Source organism: Athene noctua, chromosome 21 (genome assembly GCF_965140245.1).
Source record: "Athene noctua chromosome 21, bAthNoc1.hap1.1, whole genome shotgun sequence".
NCBI classification, from domain to species: Eukaryota; Metazoa; Chordata; class Aves; order Strigiformes; family Strigidae; genus Athene; species Athene noctua.
Window position 1 is genome coordinate 5,654,463 of NC_134057.1, and position 22,329 is coordinate 5,676,791.

Genomic DNA, 22,329 nt, shown 5'->3' on the forward strand with positions numbered 1-22,329 from the left:
ACTTTCAGGGATGCCAGGGCAGGTAAATTGGGTTAGTTTTGCTCCCACAAGCTGTGGGTGAAGCTGTGTTTTCGAATCTCTGTATGTAATGTGCTGCATAATGTCTGAAAAAATGTAGCCCTGACTGGGACCATGCTAGCAGTGGAAATGCTGGGGGAGGCAATATGCAGTTGGCTCGCACTACCTGAGAGGGAGCTGGAAAATGTTTCTCATCGCTGTCTCTCCCTCGATAATGATGTTCTTGGGTCTGATCCCAAGTCTTTAAGTGCCGTTCAGAATCCACAAGCTTTCCGAGACACCTGTGCTATAGGTTACAGACACTGGTATCAAATCATGGAACTCGTAGCTCTGTTGAAAGAGTTGATAGTATGGTTTAGAGAAGGCCTGGGGCAAGTTGGGAGATGTTGCTATAAAAACCCAGTAACAATTATCCTCCAAGAGCAGCAAATGACATAGGAGGGCAAAGGCCTTCCTGCTGGATTAGCACACTGAGCTCCCAGGAACTGGATGCACCGTGTCACATAATGTGTGTATTTCTAGGGAATTACTGAAGCCTGAGGATAGCAGCATTTTTCTCTGCCCTGTAGGAGACTCCAGTTATCTGGAAGATTATTGTAACAGCAGCTTTTGCTGCTGCACTTACTGGAGAAGGAAAAGAAGCAAATATGGACATGCAGAGTTGTATTCCTCCTTTTCTTCAGATTTAAACAACAGGAATTCTGTCTAGTATTGTTCTGCGCTAAAATGTCAGGTAGTAAGGCAGACTAGTGCTGAGGTCTGTTTTGTGTTGAGAAAAACCCAAACATACCCTCTGATTTGAAGCAAATAAAACCTGGACCATTTCCACTGGATTGGAATTAAACCCCACAGTGATTCCTATAACCTTGCTCTGCCAGACAGGGCTGGTAGGAAAGAGACACTATAGATGTGTTTGCAAACCGTTTTGTCCTTTTTAGCAAGAAGATTAAGTTCAGATTTTTCTGCCTGCTTTTCTTGGTGTACAGCTCTGCCTGGGACAAGGCAGTCCTGCATGAAGCACCGGCAGACTGACCACAGGGACCTGAGCTGAATGGTTTACACCCACCCCTTTCCACTGCAGAACCCTGCTGACCTGGGGGAGCCAACTGGCGTCCTGTAGGGCTGAGTTAACTCACACATCTATTTCTAAATTTAACAATGGTTATTAGTGGAAGGAGCAGAATTTCTGCAGGGTAGTTGGCTCCTAAGATGAAAATACTTTTATTAGCAATTATTTTCTTACTCCTCCCTTGCCAAGGTGTTTCAGTGACTTTTGTTTTACTGACTATAGGACAAATTTTGTAAACAAACAGAATCTGAAGACTAGTAACTCCTTGGTACTGTCAGAACATCTTTGATGAGGTTCTTAGCACCCTCAGATATGCTGCAAGACTAGACTATTTCTAGCTTTAGAACCAGTAATTTTTTTATTTCTTGTCTAAAATTTCGAGCCATGTAATCACTTTAAATTGGGCATAGATGTAGCATTATATGCTGTATTATGAAGCAGGGCATTAACTTTTCCAAGTTGTACAGGCTCTTCTGGCCTAAATTTTTAGTCTTTACGTACTTCAGCATCACTTTGTTTTGGTTTGTTTGGGAAAATTACTTTCTTTTCTTTCTCAAAGCATCTTACAAGAAGAAATGCATGAAAAATGGAGGAAAGAAAAATTAGACGACTAAGTGCAAAATAGAAGTATAAAATTTATTTAAAACCACCCACAAAGTTCTGTGTAATCAGGAATGATACAATTTGTAATAGTCTTTTTAAAAACTCATGACAAGATTTAAAATATATTTTCAATTACAGTATTCATTTAGCCTTATTCAGTTAGGACAATAAAAAAAAAAAAAAGAAAGTTTACGTTCTAAACAGATGAGACACACAAGAAAAATAGAACAGAACAGACAATTTCCACAACAACAATTTTTACATGTATGTTTCAATACTAGTATCAACATTTCAATGCATCTTGCTACATAAACATGAAATCATGTACAACAACTGCTTGCACCAAAAAACATAGCTTAATTAGATCTTTCAAGTAACATGCAGTCACAACTCACAAGTCTTCAAGTACTGCTGGTAAGGGTTCCCTTGTCTGCAAAGAAGATTTTAAGGTTCAGTTTCTCAGCTAGTGTAACTCTTCACAGCTCCACCAGTCTCGTGAAGCTATGCTCAGTTATACTAGGAAAGAATCAGGCCCCAAATGTTTTTTGAGAAAAGAAGTAATTTTTATACTTTCTCCTGTAAATACTGTGACATAATGAAGTGCTTTTTCTTTCTGATTTTTTTCTCCCTGTACGTCATCTTTTGTTTAAGAAAAGTTAATTTTATGTTCCAGATCTAAATACAGTAGGTTGTTAACTGGAAATAATCCAAAACCTCAAATTCAAAGTCGAAAAATAAAAATCAAATGCATCCCAAAGAAAAAGAGAAAAAGAAAGAAAGAAAAACAAGAAAGAGAGAAGGAAAGAAAGAAAGAAAGAAAACGCTGACCTTTTTATTTTTGTTTTGGCATACTGTTAATCTTTTAATTTTGTAAAGAAGGAAAGAATTCATTAGCCATAGCATTTCAGTCCAGTGTGTCCTTACATATTAATGTTCTTTCTTACGACAGCAAATTCTGAACAGTATTTATGACCTGGTAGGATACTGCCACATTATGAAGAGCTGTCCCTTTCAGACTGAACAAATAATCGTTGAATAATTAACTGTTAAAGACTGAAATGTTTGAACCTTTGTATTGGTTAAAACTGGCTTTCTTTTAGCGGTACTGGATATCACATTTGTTTTTCTTGCCTACAGTTATTTTTTCATTTTGAGGAGAAGCGATTCCTGAAGTTCAGATGCTGCCTTTTGAGTTGCATGGATTAGACTGGCATTTACCAAGTTAGTACCAAATCTGTTCTCATTAGGCTCTGCAGTATCACTGCAGTTTAGAAATTTAAGAATGATAATACATTTCCTTCTCCTCAAGCTTTTTTTGAAAGAGAAGTTTGCATGGCATTGCATTTCATAACTGCAGTGTAGTGGGGCTTGATGCTTACATAAAGCTTCCACTGGCAGCAAGGGAAGCTCTGCATGACTCAAGCACACAGGGTGGTGCCAACAGTTTCACTGCTGAGTATCACCACAGTTAGGGCAGTCAGAAAATGTTGGCTTTTGGCTTTGCATCTCAAAAACTCACCCCAGTGTGACAACACCACACAATACTGCACACCCTGTTGGGTCTTAAAGCAGAAACGAACAGAGTTCAGTAGATTGTCACAACCCCATTTTATATAATCAAGTAAAAGGGATTGAGTTATGACGAAGGGAAACAAGAAAAATTTTAAGAAAAACTACCAAAGCTTAGAAATAGTATCATGGACAATTCTGTGAGATTTCTGGCCAGGCCATTACCTAGAGGTACAAATCTTTTACCACATTCTCTTTGTAAAGTGTAGGGAAAAGGGCAGCCAATATAAGTAAATCCTTAAACCTGGTAAAAACCAAGCTAGTTTCTTTTCAGCCTGTATTTCTAAACTAAGAACAATCTGGATATTACTGGCCAGTATGTGCACAGTAGGGATCTCATGAAATCGATTTCAGATGATTGTACCAATCAGTCATTTGGTAACAGTTTTGATTTATACTACTGACCTTTTATACCATTATCAGTGTAATGGGATACTCTGAAGGATGCAGGCCAAATCGACATCTGTTTAAGGCCCCTTTATCCTTTTAATAGGATGCAAAGGACAATAGCATAAGTGAGAATCAGGGCCTTCAATCATATTTTAAGACGACTCCCAAACCCTAGACCCTTTGCCATTACAATATTATAATAAAAATACAGTTATACATGTAAAATATTGATCAGGTCACAAAACTTTCCACAACAGTATAAAAATGTTCTGTGGCAACAACTGCAATACTGAACACCAAACTAGCAGTTCCCTTGCTCCACTGCAGCAGCACTTCTCTGGAATACACTTCATCTGCTGGAACTGGTAACTCTGCAGATTAACTGCCAAATCTGCCCTCCTTCTTACGTAGGTTGTTTTTGAGGTCTACACCTGTGTCCTCTTACTTTATGAGGAAAGCTGGTAAGGTGTGCAAAGGGTTGAAAACAGCATTGTTAATCGGTCACCAGACAGAGCAAGTCACCTTCATGTGAAGTTATTTAGAACCCCAAGTCCTGCATTCACTGCAAGTATGCTGCTGGAAGATTCTAGCATTTTAATCTAAGCGTGTGTGCAAAAATTACATAGGTAATGGTCCAGTAGAAGAAAAGAGAAAAATATACTGTTGTGGGAAGAATTAAGGATACAGCATCAAGAAGTGCCTCGTATCTTTCAAAACCAGAATTACGAATACGTGGTTAAACACTGCAGACAATGTTGGGATGATGAACTGGGGAACTGGACTGAAAAAAGGATCCTGAAGTCTTTGACTGGGAAAAACAGTGATGCTGACACCCCTACACCCTTTCATAAAAGGCAGTAACTACTTATTTTCTGCTCAAGCTCAATCCATTCCACTTACTGCTACAGAGGAAGAAAAAAAAAAATTTACCGTTCCACTCTTTTTTCCAAGCAGTCCTATGTTAGTTAGGGCATTTAACTTACGTAATACTTGGGCTTCTCACAAGAACTGTGACTGATCACTGCACAGGGGTATAACCAGAAGATGTGAAGAAACACTCCTGCTCCTGTAATTGTGCAGGGTCTGCAGCATCTGTCTCATGTCGAGATTTGAGCAGAGCTGGGAACTCGAAAGAAAAGAGAGCACTCCAGAGATGCTAGCAACAGATGCAAAATCCTTGTGCTCTGAGAAGGGATGACTTCCCCTTCTCAGGGGGTGAGCAGTTTTCTGGACTTGCAAAGTCTCTTTTGTTTGGCTGCTTGCAGATGTAAGAACAGAATAGAAAAATTACATCAAGAAATCTGAAAATTAACTGGAAAAAAGATTATTTGATTTAAAAAGTAAGAAAACACTGATTGTGACAGATAATGAATTGTACCTCTTTCTTGGAATGAAAAAAATCTCCAACTGCAATATTCTAGGCTCCCTATGAGAGAACATAAAAGTAAAACAACCCCTAGAACTGTCAAATAAAAGATGACAGATTTTGGAAGAGTCACAAGGACAATAAATTCTTGTGATATTCCTGAGATGAAGACTGGCTGATTTACATACAAAGCAGCGACAGTGTGCGTGGGGAATTCACGAGCAGGCTGACAGCTATACTGCTAACGCCGAGCGCTGAAGCAGATCTGCAGAGGGACACAAAGAACTTCTGGAGTAGTCACAAGCATTTAAAGCATTCAGCAGCAGGTTAAAATGTCATCTGGCGCTGTGAAAGTAGCTAACTGCAGCAACAGCCGAGCCATAAAGAGACCATGGAGTAAGAAAGGTGGCTGTAGCATCTAATGTCTTCTGTACAGAGTAGCAAGCAATACCTACTAACCAACACTAGTCAAATTAAGTGTTCTTCAGGGAGACAACACAGCATTACGTAGAATTAAGTCTTCATAATTTAGTCAAGCATATAAATGACAGTATTAAACAAAGTTTTGCTCACTCGTCTAAGATAACCAAAAATGTTTTGATAGGGAAGTAATAAACACGAGACATATTTTCAACTACACTTTAGAAGAAATGATCCGTACGTATACTGGTGCCTGATGAGACACTACTGTTAGAAATCCTTGGTCTTTGAGAAAACCTCAAGTATAAAACTCTTTCCTTTATGTAATTATCATTTTGCAGCAACATAACTAGAGCAGCATGTGAACAACTTGTGGAAACTGACTAAACATCAGGTAATTCCAGAAGACACAGAAGCCAGTTTCTGTCCTGTTCCACTAAGCAGCCACATCCTCAGGACTTCTGACACTGGCTACCCTACTTAAGATTAAAGGAGAACATAAATGTGTTACAGCCTAAATAAAAAAAGCTTATGAATTTGAAGATAGATGTGCCCCAAAAAAAGTGTCAATATGAAGAAGTACCCTGGCAGCTACGGTGTGTGTGCAGAGGAGGCTCAAAAGCCGACGGCACCTTCACAGCTTTGCCTGTGACTTACCATGGTGTGTGTCCCATGGGCTTCCCATATTCTCCATCCTGATCGTGGGAAGGAGCAGCAGACTGGTGGTGACAGCAGTGCTTGCAACCTTGTTCGTCTACACAGACTAAAGAAATGGTGACCAACTCTCTCCCTCCTCTATGTTTTGTTTTGTTTTTTTTTTTCCTTAAACCAGTATATGCAGGCAGAAAGCAAATGAGATTACTGTCTCCAGAGGAACTGTGGAAAGAGGCGAATTTGTACATCTATCCACAGCTGCGTGACATGAGACACATCCTTACCGGTTAGAAACAATGCCCTAACACAGACACTGCAGCGCAGCACCGGCACTCCCTCTACACTTCCTCCTGAAAGTCAGAGCAGCACCCGATAAAACTAAGAAGAAAGCCAGAATTTCCAAATGTGATCGGACTGTTCCTCATCTCTAGTTGGTTATTTAAGATCAGATCATAGACAGCATCATGGGTCACAGTTGAGCAGACACCGTTCACACAGGAAATAAAACAATTTTATGGAAGATATGTCACAAAGACCCTAATCTGAATTGTAGTGACCACAACAGACCCAAAAGAGAGTTTGCTCAACACTGCCTGAATGTAATTGCTGTCAACATACACAAAGTGTAGAAGCAGACGTAAATTTATTTTTTTTATATATCTGAGGGCACAGTTATTTCCTCCTGTTAACCTAGAAATTACAAGACTTCTGTAGGAAAGAGAAAAATCATACATATATATATATATATATATATAAATGGATGACAAAGCTGATGACTGCTTGATAAAAAGAGCTAATTTCACATCAGAGACATTTCATGGGAAGTGAAAGGGCAAGATTGACCCTACATTTTAAACAGAAACCCACAAAGATGCAGTTTCACTAGCATACTTCCCTGCTAACCTCTCATCCAACGACCTATCAGATAAAAATCAAAAAAGCTGTCAAAAGCACAAGCCTGAATGTGGTCTCAAACGGACTTGTCTGCATGCCTGAAACTTGAGGTGAAGGTATCATGTCTCTCTACAGACCCTGAATCACTTCTCATGCTACAAACAATATAACCTCTGTGTTTAACCAGAAGTACAACATTTACTCCAAATGTCTCCCCATCTGTCCTTGCAAAACCTATTAATTGTAGGGTTGCAAGGGCCTGAGCCAGCACAGACTTTGGTCAACTGTTACTCACATCCATCCCGTTAAATATGAAAATTGCCTGAAAGCTTGATGAATGAGCACATTGCAGTCAGCAGGGCTGCAGCAAAAACAGGACTCAAATGTAACCCACCAAATTTAGCGTAATACTGCAATGATATTAAAAAGGTCTTTAAAAAACCCAAACAGCTGTACATTACAAATAATCTTAAGTACCAACAAAGTTGTCATTTACTCATGCTTAACACAAAATGTTGCTTAAGATAGTACAGTTATTTCCTGTTCTAAGTCATAGGTAAGATAAAGACTTTTAACAGCAGTTATTCCTAAATTAGCTTAGAAAGTCCTTAAAAAAAAAATAAATCTGAACACAACTGTTACAGGTAGAAAGCCACAAGTATCTGTAAGTTCACAGAACCATAGAATGGTTTGGGTTGGAAGGGACCTTAAAGATCATCGATTAAGTTCTTAAAAATATTTTTGGATCTTGTGACTAAAATATTTATAGAAATAACTTTTTCTATTTTCTGTAATACAATAGCATGTTACAAATCAGTAAGCGCAGAGAAACTGCTCAATAAAATTCACTGCTTCACTGGGCACGACTGCAGTACCTCCAGCAGGGACTGGGGGAGTCCAAGAGAAGCGGCTCCTGCAGAAAGCACTGCTCCTTCCCTCCGGGGGGAAGGGGGGTGGCACTGCCGGGCCCAGGGAGAAAGGGACAAGAGACTTTTCTTCTGGGAAGCCAGAGGTGTCCCATGCTGGATCACGACAGTTTTTGCTCGCGGGCTGTGAAATAGGGTCAAAAGACAACCACACCCCACCACCAGCCCACACCTGAACCCAGTTTCTGGTTTTTCCCCCAGGGCACTGCGCCAGCTGTTGGAAACCAAGTGAAATATGCAGGTCTGCCCCAGCCAGCTACCTTAACTTTAGACCCAGCTCCTGATGTGGCCATCCTGGGAGGACTTTGTGAAGGGGTAAGAGCAAATGACAAGTGGTTGTGTGGGCTGCAAAGGAGAGCAACAGACCCACAGATTTGCAAATTTTAAGAGACAAATACTGTTATAAAATTATAACCTTACTCGAAACAACATAATTGGTGTACAAGACTGATAAATATTCTGAAATGTTACAATAAATAGCACACAGTTGTAAAAACAGTAAATAGATGCATTTTCTATACCGCAGTCAGCAATAGAAAATATTAGCTTCTCAAATCACAACCTGCTGTGTGCCACAGCAGGAAATAAAAGCGGCCAGCTAACCCGCCTGCTAGGTACATGTTGAAAAAGTAGTTACGTGATAGACAGCCAAGGAAAAGAGCACCACAAATGATATTTTATTGTATAAATGATATATTTTTCTCATGTAAGTAATCTTAATAAAGTTGTAACTGTGAGTTTTAGCACCTACCAGTTAACAGCATTAACTATTACGTTACGGTATGCTTTTCTCTGTTAAAATTACCATTTGAATAAAGGTAGACCTGGACTTACTGACAGTCTATTGGGGCAGTCACTTTGGCAGTGACTTGCCAGGGGTGATGTTTGGAGGTCTCCTTTTAGATCCACCTTGAAGTTTCTCACTTCTTTGAGGGAAGCTGCTGGTTTTTCAATGGAACATTTTTATCTTGAAGTTTCTAATCGTACATAAGTTAAACATGGGCATTTATAGGGGAAGATTCAAGTAAAAATGATCCACTTAAAATGTTCCGATCATTAAAAAGTCGAAGAGATGGCTCTAACTTACTCATTTTGTGCAGAAAAATTGTAATTCACATGACAGTGCTGAATGAGAAATGATTTTTTTTCAATTTCCTTTTATAGGAACTAAAGCTATCAGCGCTATCAGTGAAACCAATAAACTAATCTGTTGTGTAAATGATGGATCATGGTGTCGGACAAGGGTTTTCAGATAGCAAATACATGAATGGAACAGCTAGAGAACGTACAGTACTACTTACTGTATGGACAGCTGGGATTCTTACTAATCTTCGGCTCACCAAAAATATACAAGTTTTAAAATGGAAATCTAAGGCACACAAAATACCATAATGATTTGATGTATACTGTATATTACATAGTCAAGAAGCATAAAACTGCTGGTACAAAACGATGGCATAATATTGGTCTTGTTTTATTATTATTTACAATCCCTTCATATCCTCTATTTGAACTAATATTAAGCTTTGAACTAAAATTTGCAGCATACCCGGTTTTTACAAATTTTACTTAAAATAGGTAAGATACAAAGAATGGGTTCAATTCGGCCATCCTCTGCCATCAACATTTTTGTTAATTCCGACAGAAATCTGTAGAATTGAACCCAAGGTCATTACATAGTGATTGCTACTTCAGACCTTGCTCCTGCAAACACTACACGTGTGCACCTTAACAGTAATACAGGAGAACAGTCTCAGTGACCTACAGCCGCATTGAAGTATTTGTAGCACCAAGGTCCTAACTGGCACTATGTGTTAAAAATACAATTTATGTACTTTTCGTACCAAAACTGTAAATATAGCGCTTACAGTTCAACTTTTTAAGGAAAAAGCACCTTGTCTAGGTTTTAAATAAAGCAGATCTAGATAGTTCATATTCCTCTGTTACAGCACCACTACATTATAATATTATCAAGTATATTATTAGTATATTTTCGCACTGGAGAACTCTGACCTCGTTCTACCTACAGGTGACCCAGCCGGGGAGGACTCCGAGGCAGATTTAAGGTACAGCTTCGTCTCTGGGGCCTGATCCTGCAGCTCTGAGTCACGAGAGGAGTCCTGGCCTGAGCGGGCCCCTCCTGGCTCTGACTGGGCAGGTATGGCTACGCAGAGCTGCGCTCATGGAAGAAGTTGCAGGATGAGGTCGGTCCTTAGCTAACGTTGTCATTTGGTAATTCGTTTAAATAAATAAATTTTAAAAAGAAATACATAGGAGAGGAGAATCAGAAAGAAGAGTGGGATGCTACAGTATTTAAAAGCAATGGAGTGTCTGTTTTTCCTCTGGTTTAGCAAATATTCTTTTCATGATATGTCACTTTTTCAACAGAAATGGAGAACGTAACTTTCATATGTTTGGAAGGAAGAATACAACCCTTTCTAGATGAAATGTATAAATCACTTAAAAAATTTACAAAACATTTTTGTAAAAAAACTGAACTTAGAAAGCTGGTGAATATTACAGATAGGTTATTCTTAATGAAAAATTTTCTGTTAAATATTAGAAATTTCATACTTTTCCAACACTTCCTTTGTATTTTCCCCAAATTATTATTTTTTTTTCCAGAATAGAATAAGGCAACTCTAGGGGGTATTTTTTTAATCCCAAAACAATCCTACCCCTGAGGCATTAGGAACATTTGGTTGTTTTGTTAACTTATAATGCTCCAAACGAATGAGACTTATGCACTTATTGCTCAAAGAAATCTTAACAAATGCTGCCTTTAAAAAACCAAATAATATTCATAACTCCCAATAGCAACACACTTATTGACAAGACGTCTCCTAATTCCATGTTTGTACACTCTCTTCAAAACAATAAAATGTTTCTGTATAATTGTTGTTTATATGCAACATAAAATCTTCGATGAAAAAGGGCAAGTCTAAAAACAATCACATATGCTATTAGCATACATACTGCAGCTGTAACAATATGGAACTCTACACAGCAAGAATAAAATGATTTCTTCTGTAGAGTATGCACAAACCTTAGACAATATGATCCTTATACTATACTATTTCAAGTTAATTTTAAAAATAGAAAGTGCTTTTAAAATATATATTTACAGCTTAAAAACAACTTCCAGCCATCATTACCAATAACTTCATTTCATACATAATGACAAATCTAGAGAAAAAAATTCATTGGTTTTCTAAAAGATTTATCTGTAATTTGGACTATATAGCAATGGTTGGAAGTTGTTAAAGCAATGGCACCATGAAGTAATAATTCAGCTTATTTATTTTTAACTGTTTGATGTGGTTAAGCACCAAGAGCTGTGTAGAGCTATTACTGTATAACTTGATTTAACACCATAAAATGTGAACCTGTTAAAATCCCTATAAATGATTTTTTTGTAGTAAACAGACTTGATTTAAAGCACCAAAATATAAATTCCTAAAGGTAATAAACTGAATGATTCAATCAAGGTTAATAACCTAAACAAAATCTTTTTTAGAATGTATTAAAACTATACAACTTTTTTTTTTTTTTTTTGCTTAAAATGTGCTTGAGCACCACCAAATGTTAAAGTCACAGTTTAAGAAGAAATCCCCCCCCCGCTTTTTTTTACCTCAGCCTTAAAATGGTTGAGATGAGCAAATAGTAAACGACACGAGACTTGTTCTTTAACAGCACCTTAAAGAAACACTGTGTAACACTGCACCAAGAGGAGGCATTTGATACTAACCCCTATGCCCAATGGTTGTAAGGCCCTGCAACTCGTGTAAGGGCATAAGAAGATACCGTTATTACATTATCCTTAGTTACTGTCAATGCTCTGCGTGATGGAATTTGGTTGAACTCATTGTCTTCATAAAAAATATCTCTGTTTTCACTTGTTTGCTTTGTTTTCCTGCTGCTAGAGTTTAGTTCAGTATTCTCCATTCCTAATCTTTCTGCTTCTTTTTCTTTTTCTTTCGCCCTCTCAGCCATCTTTGCTTCCCACATGGCTAAACCATGTTTTGGCTCATTTAAATTTTTGTGTTGGTAGAAAACTAAAGAAATTCTTGTGGGATGATTGCGGTTGGGTTTTTTAATAGGTGTGGTGGCATGGAGTTCACGTCTTGCACATTCAATTAAGATAGAACCATGAGAAGGTGCCACAGCAACCCCGCCAATGTCATCATCCAAAAAATTGTGCTCGCTGTCTGACCACATTTCCTCAGCTTTTTCTTCAGAATCAGTCGGTTGTCCCAGTGCACTGTTTTGCTTTTCGTCACCACAGTCAAAGTCACACATCTGTTCTCGCTGGGAGCTGCCCTTTTCCATCGGGCATCCACGGGAACAGTCAGCTGCGTTTCCGACGGCATCCTTTGCCGGCGAGCTTAGCGGCACTGACAGATCACAAGAGCTGATCATCTGTGAAGAAGGAGAATTGTCTAACTGAAGCTGACAATTCTGGTTGTCTGGCTGATGTTCAAGTATAGTGGGCAGGGGGTCTTTATGGGCTGGGGGGCCTGGAGCAGTGACCTCTGGAAGAACCGGTGGCACACCATTCATCTTATCATTCAGCAAAATTCCAGTATAATCTTTGACCGACACATCAAAGTTCTTACAATTAACATAAGGTGTCACATGAGGTTGCTTACTACTGCATTCAAAATACCCGTAGGGAACTGAAAAATCTTGTTGAATATTAGTCACTGCTGTTATGCCAGGCTTATGTGCTAAAGATGAATAAGGATGTAAACCATCCACCTTAAAGGGGGAGGAAGCCGTATACTGCTTTAATAAAGAACAATTTTTAGTAGTGTTTGAAGTATGTTTCATGGCATAGAGGTGATCAGAAGTCTCCATTTTTATTCCAGGTTTTAAAGCATCTGTTTTGTTCCCTAAAAAAAATGCACACCAAAGTGTAAGTACTTTTCCTCACTTAATAAAATAAATATTTTATAAATATTTTCATACTTGCTTTCTAATATGAGATATACACAAGGACTAGAGATTTTTCAATTTTATTTTTTTTTTTAAGCTTTTTAGGAATATCTCTATAACCTTAAGTACAGACATAATAACCTCGCTGAGTTAACACCTTAACCTTTTCCAGTCAGACTGCTGGTATATAGAATTGAAAAGTATTTCACAGAGGGATGAAGAAAATAAACAGATAAAATGAAATACACACTCAGTCCCGATTCACACAGCCCAGTTCTACACAAGTGCTTCCCAGCAGCTGACTGCTGGCCTTCAGCACTGCCCAGGCTAGCAGGACGCACTATGTAAAAGTTTTTACATAATTGGTGAAATTTAGTCTGTCTGAAATTGAACCTGCAAAACAATTAAAATTCTTGGCTGCCTTAACGCTTATGATCGAAGGAAAAAGTGTGTTTACAGATCTTGTCCTTCGCAGCAAAAAACTTACTGAATTGCAATGATGCCTGCATGAGGAAGTAACTACCCAGAAATTTTCTCAAAAAAAAAAAGTTTCTGGCAACATACTCCAGGTAAACCCATCCTTACAAAGCTGCACCATGTGATTTGGCTGTCTTCCATCTAATGCCACACATTCATTATTTCAGGTCTTTGTGGAGACATACTTGTTCAACTTATGTCAGCTCCCTGAGCAATCTCCAGTGCTGGCACCCTGCAGCTGTGCGTGTTTGTGGAACAGTCTCCTCGGATGACTCCTCCTTGTCACGGGGAAGTTCAATCCGGAGCCCACGGGGGTAACGGGAAGGAATCCCATGGCTGCGATGGGCTTTGCATCACGCCCTGAATTTGCTTTACACGTGTTTTGCTGGCAGACTGGCACCCCACAGAGAGCTCTCCCATATTCTCACAAAAGACCATTTCTGTCAGTGTTTCTTCTTTGTTCCATAAATACCCAGAACGTTTAATTGCTTTACCGAATATAGTAGAACTATTCTTTCTTCTATTCTGTCTTCTAAAAATTTATAAATAGTGATGGATTAAAAAGCTTTCTTTCAATAGGAATGCAAAAAAGGCAAAGTAGGATAAATTATAGACACAGTAGTTAGAATGAAAATACTGAAGCTGTGGAGGGACATAAGGAAACCACACCAACGATTTTAAAACCTTTTCTATGCAAACTCAAACATTTAATTAAGAACACACCGCCCAGACCAAGGCCTTCCTCCAAAAGATCTGAAACACAGCATTTGAGAACTGCCCTTCCCATCATCTCTGAGGAGACACCTACATTCTCTGAAAGTAAGTTTTAACAACCACAGCACTCTCCAAATGGCCGTGGCTCCAGCCGACTCCCCACCTCTTGCCAGAAGCTCCTTGCTCTGCAGGGCAAAGTAGCAGAGATTAAGAGAAGTTAAGTCAAATATATAGGTAGAGGGAAATTAGGAATGGTTCAGATAAGGTGGCACTGCTCCCCAGGAACAGCTCCTGTTCAAAGCAGGTCTGGTGCACCTCCACGGGGAACTCTTGGCTGAAGTGTTGCTGACACAGACAGCTGAGAAACTGTCTCCAAGCTGGCGGCTCATCTCCTGTTCTATCCAGTACGGGCCAGGAAGAATTGTTCGTGTTTATGGAGACAGAAATAACCTTTCTGCCTGTAAAGTCTTTGTCCAGAATAACATGGTTAGATGACAGGGCTATGCAAGGAAGGATGTGAGGCCTCTATCTTTAATATGTATTTTGTATTTAGGATTTCAAAGGCTCTCAGCATTAGCACAAATGTAAAAATTAACAGTTGTGCTGCTTGCTGTTGGCACGAGGTACGTGCCAAGCGCACCCTGTTCAATACACAGCGTTTCTACAAAGGACTTGGCACAGCTGAGATTCAAACCAAGTCTTCACATGTGCACGCTCTACCAAGCTGACTTGATCTCTCTTCAGCACTCAGAAGGTTCTCCTCACCACCGTCTGCTGCCACATAGAGACAGTAAATAGGACAAGAGGGGCCTCTCTAATTTCCAGCTCTACATGTGGTGAAGCTGTGCAGGTTAGAGGAGTCTCTCAAGGCTTCCGGCTGGGGGAATACCACAGTGGCTCCGAAACAACAGTCAGGTCTCTCTCAAAAGAGCATACTGCACAGCGGGCCTGGGACTCCTTCATGACCCTCCCAGGCTACTCCAAGGAGCGATAGCCTCTCGTGGCTGAAAATATCACTGACAGCATTTACCACAGTTATCTCACCTAACTGCACGTTCTCTGTATTTTTGATATTTAAAAAGCCAAGTGAATATTCTGAACTCTTGCCCTCATTAGTAAATCGAGTACCATACAGCACACACCCCATTTATCGATACCTTTTCCCTTACCGTTGAAGTGTAGCTAAGTGTTCTTTTGTTCCTGCATTATGAGAAAATTTAATAGCAGTATCTGACTTGCCTAATGTACCTTTAGCAGTACTTCATTCACTGCTTACCTAAAACTAAAGTCAGTATTATTTTCTTCCCCTAGTAAGTCTTTCTATTTTTATTTCAATCCTTTGTCTTTTATATTTAAATGGTGTGACCAGAATTGAATGCCACTATTAATATGAAGGGATCCTGATTTAAATAATTGTTTCTTCCAATTTACTGTCAGGAGTGACTACTGGATAGTCAAGTTTCAAATCCTCTTTCTCAGAGGCCCTTTTGTTTTGTTTTCCTATAAAGCCTAACAATCTCAGCTGGACTGAACTTTTCCATTCCTTGGGACTAAAATGATACCTGCCACGGGCAGAATGGAAAGAACCAATCAGTGACTGATTCCCTGTAACCACAGAAGACCTGTATGTACAACACTGGTACTCTAAATCCATAACTCACAGACCTCTGCATTTTGCTGTGGTGTGCCGAGGTCTTTACAGTGACACCCAGGCATCCTCCTGTACGACTAGAGTGAACGCGTCAACGATGGGCGTAAATGCTTGAGGTTCTTTATCTCACGCAGAGCACACGTGCCTTCTGCAAACCCGAACTTCCTCTGCCACTGCCGCCCAGTTAGCAAAGCCTCTTGGAAATCGTTCCCACAGCCAAGCGCCGCAATATGTGCATTGGCAGATTGGGGGACTACAGGCGTTGACATCTATTCTGAGGGATTCTGCTGTCAAAACTTCCATGACAGAACCTGCACTTTTATGGCAGAAACTAAGTATTTCTATTCATATTCTTATTTTTCCATCTCTGAACAACTTTTTCACTCATAAAAGTATTTCTTCCTCACTCTGTGACTTATTTTTCTCAGCAACCCTTTAAAATTACTTTGCCAAAATACTTCAAGTCCAAGTAAGTTATGTAAGTTGGCTTGTTTACACAGTTTCTTCATTGTTTTTGCATGTTCAAGGAATAAATTTCTGTGTTCCCAAAGCATATGGCAAAACTCTGGATACTGCACCATTTGTTAGAGGCACGGCTTTCCGATACCGACGCCGCGCCTGTTTGTAACTGCAGCGTCACGTTCAGGTAGGCAGTTCAAAACTCTACTGCAGTGTTTCAAACCAACGTGCCAGTGAGATCAGACAATTTCAGAACTCCTTCCCAAACCAGAGTCCTCTAATGCTTCCAGGACTTCCAGTCCACCCCAAGCATGATGGAAGTTATTAATCATTGCTTCAGAGTTATTGTTGGACGTTGTCCTCAGCCTGAGGAGTACTTTTATATTTGTTTCAAAGCCTGGACTGTGTCTCCCAAACTTGCATGTAGATTAATGGAATGTCTGTCTAATTTCCTAGGGGTGGCAGTAATACTACTTCTCTTGTTCTTATTCCATCTTGCTATATGCAAAGTTTACTGGTTGCCCTGACTCCTCCACTGAGACCAAGCAGGATGCTCAGTGCAAATTATGAAAAGGTGTTGAGTGGATTTTTTTTAAAAAAAATGTTATCCCCCAAAATGCAGACATTCTTCTAAATAATTTAACTATTATTTTGCCCCCTTAAATCTACTACATATATCTGGATGTCTCTCATGACATAAAAGTCAAAATTACAGCAGGTTGGCTAACCTTCCTCTCTTCTTCCTAACAAGTAGACAGGCTATGCTTTAATCCCTTTTACCTTTTTTTCCCCTTTAATCACAAGTCCATGGCTTCCTCTACCTCTTCCTTCTTTTCTACTTCTCATTAGTGCAGAGCCCCACAGAATAGTTTTATCCTCTGAAGTACCGGTCCAAAATCTGACCCCAGGAACAACAACATCAATCGAAAGCGTCTCCGCACAGCTCCACCAAGTCTGTGTTGCACAAACATATTGTAGCAGAAGCGACTCGCCACAGTAATCCCCTTGTACCTCTCACCTAGCTGCTGACAGAGTCCACCTCTTGCTAATAATATTCCAAGGAACAATTTGAGAAGCACTGTCTTATTTGATAAAACCCGGGTTGTTGGTTGTTTTTTTTTTTTTTTTGCAAATCTCTTGCTTTGCAGCAGTTTCGATGCCATCAATAGGAAATTATCATCAACCTGGATTCTGAGAAAGCAATTGTCTTTCATAGGAAGTGGATAACACAGTTCTCATACTTTCAAATAACAAATTCCTGCCGGTTATTTAGATAAACATTCCTACAACAGTATTTCAAGATGATCCTACTACCATTATTTCTTAGAATAAGGGAATTTGGAAATATTTCACTGGTGCTCACACACCACCACAAACTTCTTTTTGGGCAACCATCTGGGGTTTTTTCTTGTGCCAAGAGAGAATATTGGCCACAATGACTTGCTCATGAGCCTCTAAAAAGCAGAATATACAAGTGCTTTATAAAACTAAATTAAGGATCTTTTCCTTCCTCTCAGACAGGTAAGAGGCAACACAGTATCAGAAGAGACTGGCAGAATTTAATAAGCATCACTCACCTAAACAATGCAAAGTGTTGCCAAGATTTTCTGGGGCTTCAGTTTTCAGCTTTACTGGTGTTGAATATTTTTTATCTATTAATGGCTGCTTTTCAGTCGGGGTCCTCCTTGTGTCTGGTTTCTTTTTCTTTGTAGCTCTGAGAGGCTCGGCTAACATTCGTACTTCTCTGGGAAAAGCTGTGAGCACCTGTATGGCTCCAGCTTTTATCTTAGCTTCCAGTCCCTCTTCGGTGCCAAATTCATCTGTTTGTGAAATTTTGTAAAGAGGTAACACATGGAGCTGCTCATCACTTGGAATCACCCCCACTCTCCGGTTATCTTCCTTCGTTAATGTACAGACCTGGCAAGAACAGAAACATTTACAAATACAGCCACATACAGAAAGTACAAAAGTCACTGAAATATTTAAGCAGCCATCCTAGACTTCATTGTTTTGTCATATTTTATGGCCTCAATGCTATGGGTCTTTCAAATGCAAACATCTGACAAAAAGGTTGTTTGATTTATGATGTTGCAGAAAAAATTATTGGTACCTGAAGAATAAGATCAAGGCACATGTCTTGGACAGGAAAAACGAACCTTTGGCTCAACTTACACTGTCCACAAATATATGCCAACCTTGGTAAATAATTTGAGCTGTAAATTCCTAAGCATTCAGATTTTGTTTGTTTGTTTTTTATGTATTTTGTGTTCACATTGATTTTTAAGGACTAAAAAATATGAAAAAGAGAAAATATTATTTTTGGATTGAACTAGAAAGTTCTATGACATGGACCTGTTTTGGGTTTTGTTTTGGCTGGCAAATGGAAAAAAAAAAACCAAACAGGCACTCATACTGCTCTATATTTTTAGCAAATCTCAGCTCTAACTCTCTCCCTCTCTTTCTCTTTATACACACTTTGATAGATTAACACCTTTCCCCAACTCTGACTGCCTGCCGTAACGAAGTCACAAGACCCAGAAAATGTTTGGTTTCTCTTAGACCACTGACCTACTTTCTCTTATTAAATTATGTGTTGTGAGATACTGGAGCTGAAAGGAGATCTACTTTGATAAGGGCATATCAAAAATGTGGATAAACACTCAAACTTATCGCAACAGTTTTCTTAGTGGAATTTTTCTGAATCGCTGCTGAACGTCTGCAGTACTTAAAATTTTCAGCACTTGTAGAGTTCTGGCCATTATAAATACTTAAAAGCAGGGGTAAAACCAGCAGTATGCTTCCTGGTTTCATTCTGTGCTTCCCAAGGGACGGCAACAGCTTTACATGTATGAGCAAGTGTGCAAATAGACACGCCATTTATAGTTTTATTAATTCCATTCCTAAGAGACTACTGTTTTACACAACAATCTACTACATGGCTAGAAACCCAGGCATTAATATCAGGGCTTAGTTAAGGCTCTGTTTCACAGGGAGTTACTAACTACACACGTACAGGAATTTGAGTGCCATCCAAGGATGAGATGATACTCCCTAAACGGAAACGTTATCATTCCATCATTGTGTGGGCTGTATGTGATGCCTATCATAAACAGTTTATCCAATTTCCCAGAATCTTGTCCCCGTGCCTAACATTCCAGGGGAGAAGAAGAATATTGTTATTGGGGGGGGACGGGGACACACAAACATTTTTTTTCTTTATAGCACAGCTTTCACATAAAGGCATCACACAATTATTTCCAGAATAATAAAACGACAATCACAAACTAAAAATCCTAAATCAATCAGGTGGTGGTTAGGGCTTTATAGATAGCTATATGCAAAGCTGGACAGTTGCAGAGCAGCAAAAGGAGAACATTTGAGGGGTAGAGACAAAGGAGAAGAGCTTTCCAGGTGGCATTTTGAAAGGGTAGAAAGAAGGGCTCTTAAGAAGGCAAAGTGAAGGGGCAATTAGAAGCTGATGAGCAACGTTTGCTGATGTGCTTGCTCCATGCGTACTTACCTCTACTGGGCAGCCTTTGGACTACGAGGAAGATTTAGAAAAAACAACAAGTTGTTCCATGAGCAGCGAATGACGCCTGGTTCCCTACGGACTTCTCCGTCCCCGCGCTCCCACACGCCCAACCCCAGTGCCGCTCCCCCTGCTCCCTTCCCTGCCCCGTGCAGGCAGGGCCCGGCTGAGGCTCGGAGCCTCCTGGCTACCAGGCCAGCAGGCGCCCGCGGATTCACCCGCTGCCTCCTGGATCCGTCCCTCCCACTCAACAGTGAAATTTCCCAGCTTGGAACAAGGTTAAAATCTCTAAGATAATTCCGTTTCTGGACAGTTTGGTGAAATCTGGTTAAAACTTGCCAGCAGTTTCCAAGTTACTCAGGAAGGGTGAAGGAGGGTGGGACGTAGAGAGAGAACAATTACATATGTCTTGTTCTTAGAAAGCCCAGCACTTCTTCCCCTTCTAAATTAAAGGCAAAAGCAGTAATAAAATAAGCACGGATGGGTCCAGCTCCCACTTGTTCTCATCAGAATCTGTGCAATTCTCACTCTATTTTTCAAATATTCTGCCCAACCTGTACGTGTCTGGACCCATGCACTAGTCTGAAAAGTGTCCAAATATTTAAGATTCAATCCACAATCTTGCTTATTTTGAAAACAGACCCTCATCCAATTTACAATTCTAAATTTTCATGCATTTCCCCAGACACTTTCATGGAAAACTGATCCTGTACATTTATTAAATTTATTCTTTTCCATAAGAAGATTTACTCAAAAATCTTTTATAATCATCTTCCATCTGACTTACAATTAGGCAAAGGTAGATTAGCTCTAGATTTTCACAAGGCTTGCCCAAGGGGATGACGTACAAGCAGAGACAAAAATCATCACTTATACTAGTTGAAAGAAAACTTCTTTTAAGCAAAAATTGGTATTTGTCACTATCACAAAGCCAACATCCTCTTTAGAACAAGAAAGCCAATGAAGTGTTTTGAAGAACTAAAGAAGATGAGGGCTGGCAGAATTATGGTGAAAGTATAATCAACTCCAACACACACAATATATTAAATATGGAGTTAAAATATATAAAATGAAGAAATGTATATTAAAAATTATGTTATAAACCTGAAGACTCATACACCTACAGCCTAAATACCATGGCAACAAATTTAAAACACGTAAAATTTCAAGGTCAGTGTCCCCCATAATATATTTTAATATAAAAGGAAGGTCACAGTGACAAGTGGGTAACTGAAAAGTTGTTATGGGGAAACAAGCTATAAATGAAGGCCCTAGAGATAAGCCAGCAATTTACAGCTGAAGTAATCCTTCAAATGAGAAACACCTGTTTCAAAAGCCACTCTAATATTCAAATCTGTGCAAAATATTCCATTAAGAAACTTAAAGAGAAGCTATTGCTGAGAAGTTAAAAGCAGTATTTTCCATTGGTACTGATCCTGTGCTGCAAACTGACCAAAATTAAACCCAAACATGAGAAAATCATGGACTCTGTTCAAAGCCTATTTACAGAGTGAAACTCATATCCTGCTACTCTAAATACTTTTTCCAGAACATGCAGCTAAATCATCCAGGATGCTCAAAAGCCAAAGAAAATGTTGGCCAAATGGTTTGTTTAGGTTTCTTGTGTGCTTGGTGATCAAAACCAACACCTATTCTGGGTTTAGTGATGCCATGGTAAAACTTGCATGTTTGTAAAATTTTATTTCTTTTAAACTAAAAATGCACCCATGAACTCAATGAAATTCCCTTCACAGATCTCCAGAGAAACATCTGTAGCCACACAGCTACAGCGCATTATTCTGGGACTCTGATCTGCCTTTGTCCTCTTGAACTTCACACGTAGCAGTGATGGAGCCTTTTCCACTATGTCGTAAGAACAGATGTTTTAAATTCATGTTTCGGCAAAGCACTCAAACAGCCCTTCTGAACATGAAAGATGGAATCAAGTTTCTGTGCTCATCTCCCCCTTTGCAGATGGAAGGCCGAGAAGGTGCCACTTGGGACTCGGAGGTGCTGCTGCGTCGTTGCTTACCAGTACAAAGACAAACAACGCTGCTTTTCCTTTTCTGCTGGGACAAACCGTGTGGTTTACTGGCCTGTTGCAGCCTGAACCAGTGTGCCCGAGAGCCAGAGATGGGAGGCCCAAGCGTATTTGCCGTTTGCCCACCCTCCACAGCCGGAGGAGTGCCCTCAGACAGCAGGTCTGGAACACGGGGACGGCACACCGCCCGCTCGGGGAGCTCACAGGTTAGCAGAGTGAACTTCTAATGTTTCTCCATTTTCCGATATGGAGAACAGTAACAAAAATCCCTCCCTTACAGCCCTGGGGGGTTTACCTTCTCTTCTATTCGCTCTAATCTGAACCACCAATTTAAGCATCTGTGTAGCTCACTAAGTGATCTGTGGGCACGGTCAGAATGTAATTTAACCATTCAAAGACTTTCTGTCATTTACTGCAAAGGCCTGGACCTATATCCCATGACTTGATGAACGATAACTACAGAAATACAGTGAAGAGCAGAGGATTTTTTTTTTAATAAATCAGGAACAGTTTGTTGATGGACGGCTGATTGACACTACTTAGTTCTGCTACCAGTAATGAATTTTATATTGCAGCTGCCCTTGAAGCATCTTCCTCCCCTTGTTCCACCGTGC

At 39.7% G+C, this 22,329-nt stretch overlaps 1 protein-coding gene across 2 annotated transcripts in view; it reads right to left on the minus strand.

Moving 5' to 3' along the window:
• Positions 1-1,709: 1,709 nt before the first annotated feature.
• The window catches only part of TET1 (tet methylcytosine dioxygenase 1), a 79,599-nt gene continuing 58,979 nt past the window's right edge, over positions 1,710-22,329 (minus strand). The window contains exons 11-13 of one of the 2 annotated variants that reach the window (XM_074924458.1): positions 19,666-19,686; positions 17,723-18,062; positions 1,710-12,801 (exon numbers count right to left, since the gene is read on the minus strand). In XM_074924458.1, coding sequence (XP_074780559.1) covers positions 11,660-12,801; positions 17,723-18,062; positions 19,666-19,686 — 1,503 coding nt within the window. In that variant the 3' untranslated portion in view covers positions 1,710-11,659. The remainder of the gene's footprint in view (positions 12,802-17,722; positions 18,063-19,665; positions 19,687-22,329) is intronic. The other variant, XM_074924459.1, reaches the window with a different exon arrangement.